The following is a 17928-nucleotide window of genomic DNA, read 5'->3' as shown; positions in this document are numbered from 1 at the left end:
TTCAACTTCCATCTTAATTAACGAAATATGTGTCTATAGTATATCCGAAATATGCTAGATATATAACATTACTTTATTAATCTACATACACGAATATGACAGCATACAAGTACTAAGTTAATTACATGGGACATATTTATCTATTCTACTAAACATGAATTACTCCCAAGGACTCCTTATAAGTACTATTTACAATAATATTCTCTTCGTCTCAATCATTTACTTACTTTGATTAAAATACCTTTATAAAATGAATATAATAGGTAAATAAATGACCGAGATTGAAAGAGTATAACACGATATAAGTAGTATTTTGGTGACTATTACTAGTACTTCTATTTGCTTGAAATTAGAGGCAAGTCAACCTCCTCATTCCATTCAATACACCTTGTCTCATAATATGAACTCTCAACATCACTTGGCCAATAAGTTAACCAAACTTTACCTCCAAGTCTCCATTTCAACACACTTCCCTCCATTTCTTTGCTCACTCTCCATTTCACCTCCTCTCCATACTCGTTTCCGGTAAATACCAATCCACCCGATTTCATAAACGGTCTGTTCACCTTAGAATATCTTTTTCCCAAGTCATCACTGACTTTATTAATATTGCCATTCACGCTACCCGAACTTGCACCACCGTGCAACTTTGTACTATAAACTTCAATCCCACTCGTATTTTCATACAACACCGCGTCAAACACGACTGCATTTCCTTCAACGTCTTGATCACACCTCCAATTCTTCATTTTCATCTTTGTTGATGTTCTTGACATTGTTTTAACCTTAGGAGTTTTCATCTTACCAAAACTACCTTTGACTAATTTTTGTGTCTCAATTTCTTTTTCCGTGTTGACCGTTGACTTTCCTAGACTTAATCCAGCAACGTAATTAGACCCAATTTCAGGCCCAACCCAAAACCCGATCCTAGATGGAAAATACAACTCCTCTCCAAACTCCACATCACTACTTATTTCCTCGTTTTTAAATCCTAACTTCGTTACATGAACCCGTATATTATCGACACGTGTACTAACTTGAATATGCCCTTCATAGAACACAACCTTGTACTCCAACTGAATTTGGGCCTCCAACTGTTGGTGGGCCAGGGCGTATCTTAACGCAGATTCCTTAGCCTCAACAAAAGGATACCCTTTGCTTACGTCACTTGAGCGCGTGCGTTGCATGGCCCACACAGGCGCGTAGCCTTTGAGCATCCAAAGACCACATGCTTCAGAAGCGTATGATATTCCAAGGTTAGAAGGTAAAGGCAACAATGATGCCAAGCCCACGCGCATCTCCCTTACAATTAACCACTTTGCCAACATGTACCCGACAGCGCGTGCGATACACATCTCGATGTCGACACCAACCGACGTCATGAAAGCCTTAACCACTGGCGCGTGAATAGCGCGTGAGAGTAGGTCAAGGTTTGGAGCTAATAGAGATTGCATGTAGAATGAGCCAACCTCGGTAGGGGCGTCACATGCACATAGCCAAAATAGGCGCGTGAGTAACAAAATGTTGAAAAAGTCGGATACGGATTCGGGTGAATGGGTTTGGAGGATCCAGTTTATTGGTTCGGATTTGACTTTGACTTGGTCGGATTTGTATTGTGTACGACTGTTGTGTGGTGTAGGTGCACGATTTATTGTTTCTTGAACAAGTTGGAGTAGTAATGGTAAAACGGGTTGATCAGATGATAAAAGACATGGGTCCGAAACCCATATTGTTTTTTGAGATTGGTCGGAGTCAAACCCTTGTAAGTTGATAGAAAATATTAACCATTTTTCGGCATTTAACTCATCGGATGAGAGTTTAGCTCGGAGTTGAATGGATCGACTCGACTTTATGCTCCCAATAGATGGATTGGAACTTGCTAATTCATAAACAAGTTCTGAATTTGATTGAGATAATTCACTAGAATTAGGTAACTCACATATCCATAACCAAACATCCATTGTTTATATGCCTTTTTTTCCCTTAAATCAATGAAAAATTGAAAATTTACAAAATTTCTAAATTTTAAATGAAAAATATTGAAAATAATAGAGCTTGTTTTTTTTCCAATTACGCCATTATTATAATTAAGTTCTGTGTTTGATATATAGAGTAGACGAGTAGTAGTGAATAATGAAGTGTTCATGCATGGATGTACATACGTAGGTCGATTTTATAGAACAAATGAGTGATTGAATGTAAGCCAACTCGGAACTAATATAAGCCACCTATTTTAGCTAAAATGACCTTTATTTGGTTTCATTTATTGTGACAAACCCTACATGGCTACATACCAAGTCTTAAAAATATGATAGACAATATAATTTATTAGACCCTTTCAAATAGGTCATTCAGTTCGGTTTTTGGTTAAAAGTTCTGGCTTGGTATGACTAACCTTAGTTTAGGTTTCACTTAAATTTTGATCTAAATCATTTCGGTTAGCCACATTAATATGTTTATGCTATGTCGAGTAGGTACACATTATTAGGTCGGGTCAATATCAATTCATGTGAGTTTCAAGTCATCTTTGGACGTACAAAAATTTGCTTAATATTTCTTATATTTATTCAATTTGATTGTACTCTGTAATAGTATAGAGTACCATCAATAAATAAAGAAATATTGAAAAAACTCATAAACTTAGTGTGCTTTTATGAGAAAATAAATATTTGTAATCCAAGTCAATTAATTAGTTGTATTCAAGTCGGTATCTTTCGGGTACATAGAATTCGGTTAAATTTCAGCTCGATTAGACTTGAATCAGGTTTCAAGCAGTAAGTAGATTATACATCTGATGTACTACATCCAATTCTATAGTTTTTGAGCAATATAATAAAGTTCTTGAGTTTTGTTTTAAAGTTTTTGAGTTTCACTATGAATTTTTTGAGTTTATTCACTTCAACATTAAGCTCTAAAAAATTGCAATAAAACTCAAAAACATTACATATAAGTTTAGTTAAATTTGAGTTTTGACGGAAAAAATATTAAAATCTAACTTATAAAGTTTAATATGCTCAAAAAAATACACATATGCTCAAAAACAAATAAAGTTTTAGGTAATAAACTCAAAAAAAAAATACATATATGCTCAAAAAAACCAAAAAGTTGAAGGTAGTACATCCGATGTATGTTCCTTTTTCTCGGTTTCAAGTGTTATTCAATTTACTCATATGAAATGTTCAATCGGCTATCTCTATTCACACATTTCGATCATTTTTTTGAGTTTGGGTTTAATTTACTGGGTCTAAATAAATATAATTCCACGTAAAATAGAATATAAATGGTTGTCAAATTTTCTTATTTTCATGGTCCGTGATTATATATTGCCAAAACATCATGTTCATGTGAATCAAGTCCAAAGGTGTATATTGTCTTTGGGTGGTGAGAAATAGTGAATATAAATAGATTTATAAATAGTTAACGTGGATATTTTGTTGTACTCACAAATATGCCAAATTAGAAATTGATAACAAAGATAAGAAGTAAGCAAATAGACAAATACTACGTGCTAAAACTTGCATCACTCAAAAAAGATAATCAATTGAGCAAGAACAAAAAAAATGAATTAAGATATAATTCCGTTATTGAATCTCGATTTCAATTATGTTCTGCTACGACTACGATGGACCCGTTAAGAGGGGGAAAAGGAACACGCATCTGATGTATTAAATCCGACCCCTTTTAGTAGTTGAGTTTACATGTAATTTTTTTGAATTTGTAAAGTTTCTAAGGTGTATTTTAATTTTTGACATCAAAACTCAAAATTAACTGAATTTATATATATGGTTTTTGAGCGATATTGTATTTTTTTAGTTTAATATTTAAGTGAACTAGCTCAAAAATTTTATTGTAAAACTAATACTAATTTTTAAAACAAAATTCGAAAACTTTACTATAAATAAAACTCAGAAATTACACAACCAGATATACTACATCTGATGTATAATATATGAACTGGATACGCTAGGTTCAAGATGATATTACATAGACGAGGTAAAACTCATAAACTCCTCATCTACTTCAAGAGCATTCATGGTTTCAGGATTAAGACAGATCTCTAAATCCACACTTCCACCTCCGTCGCGTCCTGGTTTAGCGCACACCCTACCATCCTCCACATTAGCATCTCCCGCTAGGACGGCTACAGCTTTACCTAGTACAAATTCGGGCCCATACATATCGAACCTTGGTGAACCACTTACGGTTACACCATAAGGCCGGTAATGAGGTGAGTTTGGACCGGATGGGTTAATACGAGGCATTTCTTCGACTTGTTTGGCTGTTTCTCGTATTACTTTGTCATCTTGCATTTTGATACTTTTGTTAATCAATAATGCAATATGGCCTAGGCCGTTTCGTAATAAATCACCCACTTTAGATACGCTCAAGGCGCCCCCGAAAAAACACCTAAAATATTCGGGTGGCAATGGTGGATTGATTCGGGGACGAGTATTCATTACTACACTCAAATTAATGTCTATATCGAATGACAAATTTCGAGCACGAGTAATGGACCGCCACGTAAGGGCACATAATGCTTGGAATGAAGAAATGTTGTTTTGATTCCCGCATTCTTCATTAGCTTGGGCCTTAAGCATTGCAATGGACTTGGATGAGAAGCGAAATATTCGTTGTCTTAATGGGCCTGGATCATATCGAAATATGAACTCTTCGGGTTCAAGGTAAGGCAATTTTAAAATTTTATCGTAGTCATAATCAGGAAATAACGTCTTTAAAATTGGTTTTCTAGATATCGGAATGACATCGCATTCATCTTCGTTTTCGCCGTCGTCTTTGAGTTGACGAAATATTTCGGATAATGAGGTTATGTAATGCCAAAAGGAGGTTCCGTCTGCTATGGTATGGTTCATGGTAAATCCAATGAAAATCCCATCGATTAACTCGGTTACTTGGACCGACAAAAGCGGTCCAGTATGACCGTCATAATTAACTGATTTTTCACCGCGATCAAAGAAAGAATGAACGATAGGATGGACGTCTTTAGAGGAAACGATATCAGATACCGTGTACTCCACAGAAGCGTGGATGAGACGTGCCCCAGGACCCTTATTGCAATCAATATAGAAGGAACACGCGTGTTCCTCCACAAATTTTTGGGTGGCAAATTGACCTGATAAAGTGTAGAAGTGGACGAGAGAAAAAGCCAATGACATTTTTATTTTGTTTATATAATCGGGTATAAAAAGATGTGAATTTTTATTAAAAAGATGACCCCGTTGAATTGGACCCATAGTTATCATGCCTATATCTTTTGCACCTAAAAAACAATGTTCTTTTTGTGCTTCATTAGCTACATTTGTGGGTTTCACATTACATTGTGATATGAGTTTTAGTGTAGGGCTTTTTTCACAATAATTTTGCATTTTTTTTTTGATGTATGGTAGAATTAAAATAAATGATAATGAACTTAAAAATATAAGTTGCTTGACTTACAATAACAAGCTTATATAATAGTAGATGAATAATTTGTTTGAAATTCCACTAACATTATTAAGAATATAAACTTCCTAATATTATTCCTAATATATATTGTATGTATATAGTTAATTTATTAATTAATGGGGAATTAATATTGCATGTTTTAGTTCCCTAAAAAAATTGCATTTTTAGTATTAAAAATCGATGAGATTATCTTGCGATCATGAATATAATAATGAGCCGAGCTTACATAATAGTAAGATGAGTATTTTTTTTTTGAAAATTAATTCACATTTATTAGGAATATAATATTTCTAATATTATTCCTACTACATATTGTATGTATAATAGTATATAGTTAAGTTATTAACTAATGAGGAATATAATATTGCATGTTTTTAGTATTGAAAATCGATGATTTTATTGTGATGATGATAATCAAAAGGTTCAAAGTAATTGCAAAATGTTTTCGAGAGAAGATCTCTCAGTAAATTTATTGTGAAACTAATTACAATTTAAAGTTTCATATAACAGAATCATTTGAGTCTTCTTTTATAATAAAGGGTCTACGAAAACACAAATATGTGCGGAAAAAAGTCTTATCTTGTCGAGACAGGGTTGTATTTAGGGCATTAGCAATAGACAAACATCTAAAAGGTTTGTTCTTATGCCACATAAGCTAATATACAAACTCATTTACTTACAAACCTCCTACCAACAACAAATAAACCTCTTCAAGGTTTATATCATGACCCACTATACTTTTTCTCCTCTCATATTCTCTCTCCACAAACCTGGTTACTAATTTGTAACCCCTCTCATCCATGAACCTCAACACTCATTCATCACTAACAATAGAAGGTTTGTTGACAAACCTCTAAAATGATGGACATGTCATCCTACAAACCTCTTCATGAATCTCTATTGCTAATGCCCTTAGTACTATCTCCCATCAAAACCAAAGGTAACACACTAACACTTGCTTTTTGTCACTATTCATGTTCGTGGAGAATCTTTGATATTATTCTTAATCTATAAGACAAAATATAGTCATGTGAGATCTTGTTAGATTTATCGTCATGAATGCCATAAGAATATCAATTTTTTATAATTTTTAATAATGTGTAACTAAAGATATTCACGTTGTAAAACGTGCATCGACAAATGTAATAAAACAACGATTACCTTTGGTTTGGATGAGGGAGTAAATGCTAGTTAAGTAACGAGGGTTGATATTGATGATATTGGGTCATGATACAACACAAAAAAAAACACCAAAAACAGTTGAAAACACTTTACCACTCAACTCGGATCGAACCCAAACGACCACCAACCTTGTTAGGCCAGGGTTGAACTTCCCTAACTCGGCCTGCCACCAACCCGTCCATAAACCATAACAAAAAATACGGTACAGTCCAACCCAACCCGTCCATGGGCCAAGTAAGAGTACAAATTGAGATTAGCGGTATCAGCAGTTGGACCTTATGCGACATGCTGTACCCGAGGGCCCGGACTGGGTTGGTTGGACCAACCTGGAACCGTGACCAGGTCCAGCCAGGTCGATATGCCTTGTGGGGCCACCTTTAGGTATTGGCTTATTGGGTCATCTACATTTCTAAAATTGTAAGAATTGGTCTCACCTGAGACGATACTAATTATCTTAAGTTTAAAATCGGTCAAATACCGATTCATATTGTTAGACGGGACAAGTTTTTCGCCATTTCCAAAGCATTTCGTTTTTCATCTCATCTAACTATTTGACCCGTTCCATATCCGCCTTAAACAAAAATCCCCGAACTTGTAATTCATGAAAACCCAACAAACAAGCCCAAAATAAAACACACTCACATCTACCGATCTAAATCATCCCTGAATTTCAACTCTTTGACCTGCAATTTCTTGCTTAATAACTACAAAATCAATCAAAAAGGGTGATGAATTAAATGAAGAAAGCACTAAGAGCATACGGAGAAGTACTAAGATTAGTAAGGCTTCTTCCAAAAGATTCTCGTCCATATTATGCTAAATATGCTCGTGAAAATTTCGTAAATTACAGAGAAGTTGATGCTAATGACACTGCCGCCATGGATGAGCTTCTTAATCGTACTTATAAGCACTCCATTTGGGTTCTCGATAAGGTCCTTTTTTTTATTTAATCTTTCAGTAATTCTGTATCTTTAATTGTTTTTGGTGTATACCATTCAGGTTAGTCCGAATTCGGGGTAGGACCAGAAAGGTGGTAAAGTTTCTCCTTCGTGAATTTTAACACTGCTGCATTCCTAGGACACTAACCCGAGAGGCCGAGACCTCTAATTAAGCTAGAACAATCCCTTACCGGTTGATCTAAGTTTTAACACGTCTGCATTTTTAGGGCACAAACCCGAATTTGGGGGTAGGACCAGAAGGGTAGTAAAGTTTATCCCTCGTGAATTTTAACACTGCTGCATTCCTAGGGCACTAACCCCGAGAGGCCGAGACCTCTAATTAAGCTAGAACAATCCCTTACCGGTTGATCCAAGTTTTAACACGTCTGCATTCTTAGGGCACAAACCTGAATTTGGGGGTAGGACCAGAAGGGTGGTAAAGTTTCTTCCTCGTGAATTTTAACACTGTTGCATTCCTAGGGCACTAACCCGAGAGGCCGAGACCTCTAATTAAGCTAGAACAATCCCTTACCGGTTGATCCAAGTTTTAACACGTCTGCATTCTTAGGGCACAAACCTGAATTTGGGGGGTAGGACCAGAAGGGTGGTAAAATTTCTCCCTCGTGAATTTTAACACGGCTGCATTCATAGGGTACTAACCTGAGTCCTCCTAAGTCCTAATTAAGTTAGAACAATCCCTTACCGGTTGATTTAAGTTCATGGCTATTAATTCTGTATCTTATTATAATCTTTTGTATTGTATTGGCCACTTCTTTGGAGAGAACTCGCCGTGAGAGGGATTAATGAGCTAGTCATTGTTGTCGATAGTGAACACCCTAGTTTATAACAAAAAGAAAGAATCTTTGTTAATTTTTGTTATTGGGTTTTTGTGGTTTTGCAGTATTCAGTGAATGAAGGTGCTGCTGAAAAGCTGAAGTTGGTTTGTTCAACCCGTAAACGTTACCAAGGTTGATGAATTTCTCAGGTTTTTTAGCTGTGGTTTTGCTTGGTGTAATGCGAAATCTCAATTGAGATCGTCTTAAGCTAAACTGAATACTGTGTTGGCATTAGCTTGAAATTTTGAGATCAAATCCTGTTTTGAGGTTATGAATTGTAAGTTGTAACTGTTGTCAAGATTGGTGCTTTTGTTCAAAATATACTATTCAATAAAGTGAAGTTGTATTTCCATTAGACCCCTTTCAAATTGAAGGCAATTGTCGGATGAATCGAATTAGCTATGATGTACTACAGTAGTAGACATGAACAATATTTGGGGCAGTCGAAAATTTTTCAGTAGTATCATTTTTTTGTGCATGGAGAGAGTAGTACTTGTATATTTCTTGCTCAAGATGCGATTTTCTGATTTTCTCCCTTTCATGAACTAATTTGGTGGTTGTGTTTCTTGTTTAAGGATGTGCACCACTGTATTACGTGCTGTCAATTGAGATCGCATAATAGAACCATAGCGAAATATTAGCTCATTTAGTCGGTTATGGACGTGTCATAGAAAGTTCGGCACACCTGAAAGCATTGAATCGCGGAATGTTTCTACTAGTTTCCTCGGTGATTCTTGTTTCGTGGAGTGAATGTAGGTTGTCCTTGTGGCTTATTAAAGTTTAGGTTAGCGATTAGCTTACTAACGCAGTAATGCTACTGTTTGAGCTTCATTATGTGCTCTAACGCGAAGATCCTGTGGCCAAGTTGATAGTTAGTGAGGTCTTCTGTTTAATGCTGTTGCACTTTCTCACTGACCTCAGAAAACTGAATAGACCTTACAATGATACAAGAACCGAGCCAAAGGACCCCGTAACCCTGCCGTAGGCAAGGGAGCCATAGTTTTTCAGGCAACTGTGTAATGCTGTAATAATGAGATACTGCAGCAGTTGATTCTTCTTGTCGTCTGTGACTCCGAAGCCCTCATTCCATCATAATCTGTTTTTCTCTCCAACGTATCCCTGTCCGATACAAGACACTTGGAAACAAGTATGACAGAGATTGGCACGAGTTAATATGTCGTATAAACGATATTTACCTTTTAACCGGGAAAAAAATTTCTTTTCCCATAAAATTACTGAAATTGGCACTTGGACAAGCAAGTATAAACGATACTTTCAGCCAAGTCTGAGTAACATAGCACAATTTACTTTCACACTGGTGGACCTCCTAGTCCATCTGAAACGAGCAATGTCGTAACCAGAGCGCCTCGAGCCTCCAGATTACCAAAGTCAGAGCCTGAGAGCCTCTGTCATGAGTAGGTCTGATCTTTTCTCATACTTCGAATAGTTTGCCTTCCGAATGTAACCTATAAGTGAGATCGTCTTATACAAAACTCATTGTTAGTATGCTGTCCTTTTAGATTAACCAGGGGACATCACAATATGGAATGAAGGTTATAGCATCAGGTTTAGTTTGGTAAAACTATTCTGATGGCCTTAATGCCACAGCCCTTAAGCCGGCTTTGTAGGTCAGTTGTTGGTTGACTAAAGAAGAACTTTTTTTTGGCAGCAGTAAAGAAAGTTTCCTTACAGAGTACCTACCCGACTCAGACAATCGGACTTTATTATTACATTATCTGAAAAGGAAATTAAACTAAGAAAGGGGTTAGCAATAAAAAAAGGCTTCTTGGGGGGACGATCTGAGCTCGCCAAATGAGTGAAAACTTCTTTTCTCTTCTTTGTCCATTGAGCTTCGGGGGAGTACCTGCAACGAGACACACTTACGCCTCGAGGACGTAGAAATTTACGGGAGAGAGACCTACTTGAAGAACAAGTAGATACATTGTGTCTCGGAGATTCATCCCCTTGGCAGATTCTTCTTGTAGTTAGTAGTTCTCTTTTTCTCACTCACTTGACGATTAGAAGGGTACCTGCAAAGCCTACGTGTAGGCGAGGCCCGTGACACTTTACCAAACGAAGAAATCTTACACTTCTTAGCTGAAGAAAGGGGTGACTAATGTTCACTTGAATCATTATGGGCTTGGAAGCAGAAAGAGGTATTGGCCATGTCATTCACCGAAGAACGAGTTACGCAGGAATTAGGAGCGACAACCGTAGGATGTTCTTGGAGGGTTTGAATACCAGAACAAGATAAACTGTCACAAGAAGAACTAGAATAGCTATTGTGAATACTTTATAGGAACTTGTAAAATGTTCGCAAATTCTTATTTGCAACGGTATCGTTTTATGAAAAAACAAATGACCGGTAAAATGGTGTAATATGTAGTTTCATTAAATCCTCCATTCTTTGCTTTCATTCCCCCCCCCCCACAAAAAAAAAAAAAAAAAAAAAAAACCTCGATTCATGAGGAAAAACAGATTAGCGAGATAACGTAAACTGTGTACAAAAAGGACAAAAAAGGTAAGTGTGGCTGCTGGGATTCGAGCCCAGGTCTCCACGGCCACAACGTGGAATTCTTACCACTAAACTACAGCCACTTTGTTGTTAAAACGCAGTTCTGAATTGTATTAGGCCTTAGCCTTGAGGCTAAATGACTAAATAAATTAAAATTAGCCATTTACGATTATTATTTATTAGTCATGCAACGCCTATTAGTCTTATAGATTTATTATAGTACTGTTATAAAATATGTATAGTGGATGACCATGATACCCTTACATCCCCAACCATTGTATCTATTCCCAACCATTGTAACTTTCCATCTCCTTATCTTTTAGGAACCATTGTTACCTTTCACCAAGAGGTATCTTTGTAATCTATATATATGTATCACATGTACATGGATGAATATATATATAACAACAATACTCACTTTCTCTTATATTGTTTTCTCTCATTATAATATTATCTTCTCTTATCAAAGTAGAATTATAATACGTTATCAGCACGATTCTCTATTCAAGATCGATAACACTTTTGGGAGAATCATCAAATTTAGGTTTGTTGCGAACTTATAGTTTTTCGTCTTTGATTTCGATTTTTGATCCTTGCTTAACAAATCTACCAAATTAATTTGTAAGTTTTCTATTTATACTAAATTTATATTATTGTGATTATGACACAAGTTTTTACGCATTCACTTGTATATATGAACTCTTTTGTTCACATAATCTTTGAATGTACATAATCATACATATAACCATAGTTAATCTCTTCAATGATAAATAATTGATATTAAAGATAATGATATCTCGCATTATGAGACTCCATTTGCATATTACACAATTTGTTTGATAAATTTGTTGATTTTCATGTTACACATCTATATACTATATTCATTCATACATAATTAATTTAATATATTTGGTCTACTGTATACTTTGTATACAGATTACCGCTAACCTTGGTGTCTACTATACACAAAGTTTTATTTTATTTTTTTATTTTTTTGTTATTTTTATTTCGTGATAATTTTCATGACCTAATTTAAATTATTATATTGTTAATAGTGAAAATCATGTCAAACCTTATAAAACTTGAATTTGCGGCCCTTGAAATTTCGGGAAAGAATTATTTACCTTGGGTGTTAGATGCTGAAATACACCTAGATGCAAAAGGGCTTGGTGAGACGATAAAAGATGGAAATAAAGCAACATGTCAAGATAAGGCTAATGCTATGATATTTCTTCGCCGTCACCTTTAGAGGGTCTTAAAAACGAATATTTGACTATTAAAGACCCACAAATCCTTTGGAGCAATCTAAAGGAAATGTATGATCACCAGAAAACCGTCATATTGCCAAACGCTCGCTATGATTGGATGCATTTGAGATTGCAAGATTTCAAATCCGTCAGTGAATATAATTCAGCCATGTTCAAAATTACTTCTCAATTGAAGTTATGTGGCGAGAAAGTCACAGATATGGATATGTTAGAAAAAACATATTCTACTTTTCACGCTAATAATATTGTCCTGCAGACACAATATCGTGAAAAGGATTTTAAGAAATATTCTGAATTAATATCTTGTTTGTTGGTGGCTGAGCAAAATAATGAGTTTTTGATGAAAAATCATGAATCACGTCCTATTGGTTCACCCCATTGCCAGAAGCAAATATTATGTCCTATAATGAAAAGAGGAATTATAGAGACCATGTCAGCAGCAGTAGTCAAGGTCGTGGCCGTGGACAATGGCGCGGCCGTGGGCGTGGACGTGGACGTAGATTTGGTGGTCGTAATGGAGGTCGTGGAGGTTATTTCAAAAAGACACATTCCCACCTGCAGTGGAATCGAAAAGATAAAACGGGTGAGAAAGATAAAAGCGAAACTGTTACTAATATATGTTATCGTTGTGGTGCAAAAGGGCGTTGGTCACGCGTTTCTCGCGCACCCAAACACCTTGTTGATCTTTATCTTCAATCAGTAAAGCAGAAAAGAAAGAATACCGAAACAAATATGGTGATTGAAGATGGTGAAGGTGACTTTGATTCAGGCGATACAACTCACCTAGAAGTGGATGATTTCTTCCCGACCCACGAAGGGAATTAGATAATAATTATGAACTTTTAAGACTATCAAATTATCTGTATCAATTCGTGTTAGGACGTTTTATGCTTGTTTTATCATTTATATGGTGTGTTTAGAATTTAAAGGATCCTATGTATAGTTTATATGGATTATTCAATATGGTATTTTTATTTAAATTTATATTTATCATTCTTATTATATTTATGTTTGTTTTAGTGACGCATATTTTATTTCCTTGAAGAAAATGAATACCCCACGAATTCGAATGGGAATAAATGATGAAGAATTATGTATTGCTGACAGTGCAACTACCCATACAATACTTAAGAATATGAAATAATTTTCTCATTTGACGATGAAAAAGACTAGTGTGAGTACTATATCGTGTAGTACAAACATTATTGAAGGCTCCGGAAGAGCAGGTATATTATTACCTTGGGGAACTAAAATTGAAGTTGTTGATGCATTATACTCTCCTAAGTCTCAAAGAAACTTGTTAAGCTTTAAAGATATTCGCCGAAATGGATATCATATTGAGACAATAAGTGAAGGGAATAATGAATTCCTTCAAATCACGAGTATAACCCAAGGCACGAAACACGTAATAGCAAAGTTGCCTACGTTCTCTACTGGCTTGTACTACACGAAAATTAATACGATTGAAGTCAATGCTATTTTAAACCAGAAGTTTAGCGATAACTCTATAATTTGGCACGACCGGTTAGGCCATCCCGGTTCAACAATGATGCGAAGGATAGTGCAAAATTCATGTGGACATTCTTTTAAGAACCGGAGGTTTCTACCTAATAATTTTCCCTGTGCTGCTTGTTCACAAGGGAAACTTATAATTCGTCCTTCACCAGTTAAGATAAATTTTGAATCAATTAGTTTTCTGGAACGTATACAAAGGGATATTTATGGACCAATACATCCATCAAGTGGACCATTTAGATATTTTATGGTTTTAATCGATGCATCGACTAGATGGTCCCATGTATGCTTGTTATCAACTCGAAACCTGGCGTTTGCGAGATTACTCGCTCAATTAATAAAATTACGAGCACACTTTCCAGACACACCTATCAAGAATATTCGTCTTGATAATGCTGGTGAATTTACTTCTCAAACTTTTAATGATTATTGCATGTCGATTGGAATAAATGTTGAACATCCTGTAGCCCATGTTCATACACAAAACGGTCTAGTTGAATCTTTAATCAAACGACTTCACCTAATTGCTAGACCATTACGTATGAGGTCTAAACTCCCAACTTCTGCTTGGGGACATGGTATACTACATGCAGAATCACTTATTCGCATCAGACCAACGAGTTATCATACATTATCCCCGTCTCAATTGGTTCATGGTCAAGAACCAAATATTTCCCATCTTAGAGTTTATGGTTGTGTGGTTTATGTACCAATAGCTCCACCATAACGCACAAAGATGGGTCCCCAAAGAAGTTTGGGAATATATGTTGGATTTGAATCTCCTTCAATAATTAAATATCTTGAGTCAACCACAGGGGATTTATTTAAGGCTCGTTTTGCAGATTGTCATTTTAATGAGTCAGTTTTCCCATGTTTAGGGGGAAAGACAAACAGTTGGAAAAGGAAATTAAATGGAATGAATTATCATTATCTCATCTTGATCCTCGTACTAAATAATGTGAACTTGAAGTTAAAAAGATAATTCATTTACAAAGCTCAGCTAATCAACTGCCAGATGCTTTTACTGACCCAAAAAGAGTGACTAAGTCACATATTCCAGCTATAAATGCTCCATTTCAAATTAAGATCCCAGAAGGACAAACTAGAATTGGTAATGAATCTTGTGCATGCCAGAAGCGTGGAAGACCAATTGGTTCCAAGGATAAAACTCCTCGAAAAAGAAAAGGAGCAAAGAATGAAATTGGCTCGTTCGAGGATGTAAATTTACACAAATCTCCTGAAGAGACTATGGACATGATTGAAAATTTAGTTCCGGAAGAAACTCAGGTACCTGAAAACGAAGAGATCTCAATAAATTATATCATGTCTGGTATTATTTGGAACCGAAATCAAGTCGACGTCGACAATATTTTTGCATGCAATGTTGCATTAGATGTTATGAAAAATGAAGAGGATCATGAACCCAAGTCTATTGATCAATGTAGACAAAGAGATGATTGGCCAAAATGGAAAGAAGCAATTGAATCAGAATTGAAATCTCTTGAAAAGAGAGAAGTTTTTGGACCAGTAGTCCGTACACCTGAAGGTGTAAAGGCAGTGGGACACAAATGGGTCTTTGTGCGAAAGAGAAATGAAAATGGTGAAATTGAGAGATATAAAGCTCGATTAGTTGCACAAGGATTTTTACAAAGACCTGGTATTGATTATGAAGAGACATATTCTCCTGTGGTGGATGCAATTACTTTTAGATTTTTAATCAGTCTGGCAGTGAAAGAAGGTCTTGACTTACGCCTAATAGACGTAGTCACAGCTTATCTGTATGGTCCATTGGATAATGATATATATATGAAACTCCCAGAAGGTTTTCAGTTGCCAAAAGCAACCTCATCAAGTTCTAGGGAACATTTCTCTATCAAGTTGAATAGATCTCTTTATGGATTAAAACAATCTGGGCGTACGTTGTATAACCGCCTCAGTGAGTACTTGACAAAGGAAGGATACAAGAATGATCCTATTACCCCCTGCATTTTTATAAAGAAATTTGGATCAGGATTTGTTATAATAGCGGTGTATGTTGATGATTTAAATATCATTGGAACACCAAAGAAATTTCAAAGTGTGATGGAATATTTAAAGAAAGAGTTTGAGATGAAAGATCTCGGGAAAACCAAATTTTGTTTGGGTTTACAAATTGAGCATTTAAATAATGGAATTCTCTTACACCAAGCAACATACACGGAAAAGGTACTTACCAATTTTTTTATGGATAAAGCACATCCTTTGAGTACTCCAATGGTAGTACGATCACTTGATATTGATAAAGATCCATTTCACCCTAGAGAAAATAATGTAGAGATTATTGGTCCTGAAGTACCTTATTTAAGGGCAATTGGCGCACTGATATATATTGCAAGTCATATTAGACCTGATATATCATTTTCCGTTAATTTATCAGCCCGGTTTAGTTCTTGTCCAACCCGAAGGCATTGGAATGGGATTAAACATGTACTTCGTTATCTTCAAGGTACAAGGATATGGGTTTGTTTTTCCCTAACATGTCCAGAGAAAATCTAGTTGGTTTTGCAGATGCAGGTTATTTATCAGATCCTCATAATGCCCGATCACAAACTGGATATGTGTTTACCTGTGGTGGTACTGCCATTTCTTGGCGTGAAACAAACTATAACGGCTACTTCTTCTAATCATTATGAGATTTTAGCAACTCACGAGGCAAGCCGTGAATGTGTATGGCTAAGATATGTAATTCAGCATATACGAGAAGATTGCGGTTTGTCCTTCCAGAAAGAAGCACCCACAGTTTTATATGAAGACAATGCAGCATGTATTTCACAACTAAAAGAAGGTTATATCAAAGGTGACAGAACAAAGCACATATCACCAAAATTCTTCTTCACTCATGATCTTCAAAAGAGTGGCGATATTAATGTTCAACAAATTCGCTCAAGTGAAAATTTAGCCGATCTATTTACTAAAGCTCTTCCTACTGCAACATTTAAGAAGTTGCTTCATCAACTTGGATTGCGTCGTTTCAAAGATCTTCAGTGATATACTTGTCAGGGAGAGTTTTTGCGCGCTGTACTCTTTTTCCTTCACCATGGTTTTTCCCATTGGGTTTTCCTGGTAAGGTTTTAACGAGGCAGCATTCCATACGCATCACCGGATATTATGTTATTTTAAGGAATGGTCATCCAAGGGGGAGTGTTATAAAATATGTATAGTGGATGACCATGATACCCTTACATCCCCAATCATTGTAACTTTCCATCTCCTTATCCTTTAGGAACCATTGTTACCTTTCACCAAGAGGTATCTTTGTAATCTATGTATATGTATCACATGTACATGGATGAATATATATATATATATATATATATATATATATATATATATAACAACAATACTCACTTTCTCTTATATTGTTTTCTCTCATTATAATATTATCTTCTATTATCAAAGTAGAATTATAATAAGTACACCTTAATCAAATTAATTTTTTTATTCTACTTTTATCGATTCTGATATACAATGACGTGGTACGACGACTCAACGAGCATACTGTTTTGAATATAAATCGACAAGTGAGTGTCCACATTGTTGGAGAAGATTGTATCATTTTTATAACATAAGCCCAAGGGAGCCTATAACCAATTGGTTTTAGGATGGAATCTCCCTTGTGTTATTGAGTGGTCCATCTCTCCTCTGTTCAAGAAGATTGTACCATTGTAGGTTCATTTGCACTTTGATGTGTAGGAAGCTCCACTTCAAGGCGGCTGATGTAGGGTGGCTTAGAGTAACATTCATTCACCCGCAGTCTCAATGTCCTTTGTATGAAAAACATAAAAACCTTTCTAGGAAAAGCCTAAGAAATTGACCAAAAATAATTCTTGGTTTAATTATTCCGAACACTATATAAACTCAACCATGTTTCATGCAAATGCACCATTGCTCTTGTGAAGAATCTCATATTAACCCACATATGAGTGTCTCACATTGAAGGAGAAAGAGAGATTGTACCACTTTATAACCAAAAGGGATACTCCTCTTATTGCCACTTGGTTTTAGAATGGAATCTCCCTTGTGTTGTTAAGTGATCCGTCTCTCTTCCGCCGCTTTCTCCTTTCTCTTTCGCTCTCTAAAATGACGGCTTCGAAGAAGAAAATTCGATTGGACACAGTTAGTAGAATGCTTAAATCACAACCATTGGAGGTGAAAAGTCTGTTCAAATATGC

The 17928-nt window shown here is 35.8% G+C and overlaps 3 protein-coding genes and 1 non-coding gene across 4 annotated transcripts; 1 reads left to right on the top strand and 3 right to left on the bottom strand.

Moving 5' to 3' along the window:
* Positions 1 to 18: 18 nt before the first annotated feature.
* Positions 19 to 2159, bottom strand: LOC141648432 (uncharacterized). Its single transcript, XM_074457095.1, has one exon. It carries the CDS (start codon positions 1959 to 1961, stop codon positions 336 to 338), a length of 1626 nt encoding a protein of 541 aa, XP_074313196.1. The 5' UTR covers positions 1962 to 2159; the 3' UTR covers positions 19 to 335.
* Positions 2160 to 3980: 1821 nt separating this feature from the next.
* Positions 3981 to 5174, bottom strand: LOC141649952 (putative acetyltransferase At3g50280). The gene has a single exon (XM_074458617.1). The coding sequence runs from the start codon at positions 5172 to 5174 to the stop codon at positions 3981 to 3983; it is 1194 nt and encodes a 397-aa protein (XP_074314718.1).
* Positions 5175 to 7177: 2003 nt separating this feature from the next.
* On the top strand, positions 7178 to 8897 carry LOC141648431 (LYR motif-containing protein At3g19508). The gene is made up of 2 exons (XM_074457094.1): positions 7178 to 7577; positions 8485 to 8897. The coding sequence occupies exons 1-2, from the start codon at positions 7383 to 7385 to the stop codon at positions 8554 to 8556; spliced, it is 267 nt and encodes an 88-aa protein (XP_074313195.1). The 5' UTR covers positions 7178 to 7382; the 3' UTR covers positions 8557 to 8897.
* A 2048-nt stretch (positions 8898 to 10945) lies between these two features.
* On the bottom strand, positions 10946 to 11017 carry TRNAH-GUG (transfer RNA histidin (anticodon GUG)). Its single transcript has one exon. It is a non-coding gene; the product is annotated as a tRNA-His (tRNA).
* Between the last annotated feature and the right edge of the window lie 6911 nt (positions 11018 to 17928).

This window comes from Silene latifolia, chromosome 3, assembly GCF_048544455.1.
Source record: "Silene latifolia isolate original U9 population chromosome 3, ASM4854445v1, whole genome shotgun sequence".
Taxonomy (NCBI): Eukaryota; Viridiplantae; Streptophyta; class Magnoliopsida; order Caryophyllales; family Caryophyllaceae; genus Silene; species Silene latifolia.
Note: the sequence above shows the minus strand (reverse complement) of the source record. Positions and strands in the feature narration are given on the sequence as shown.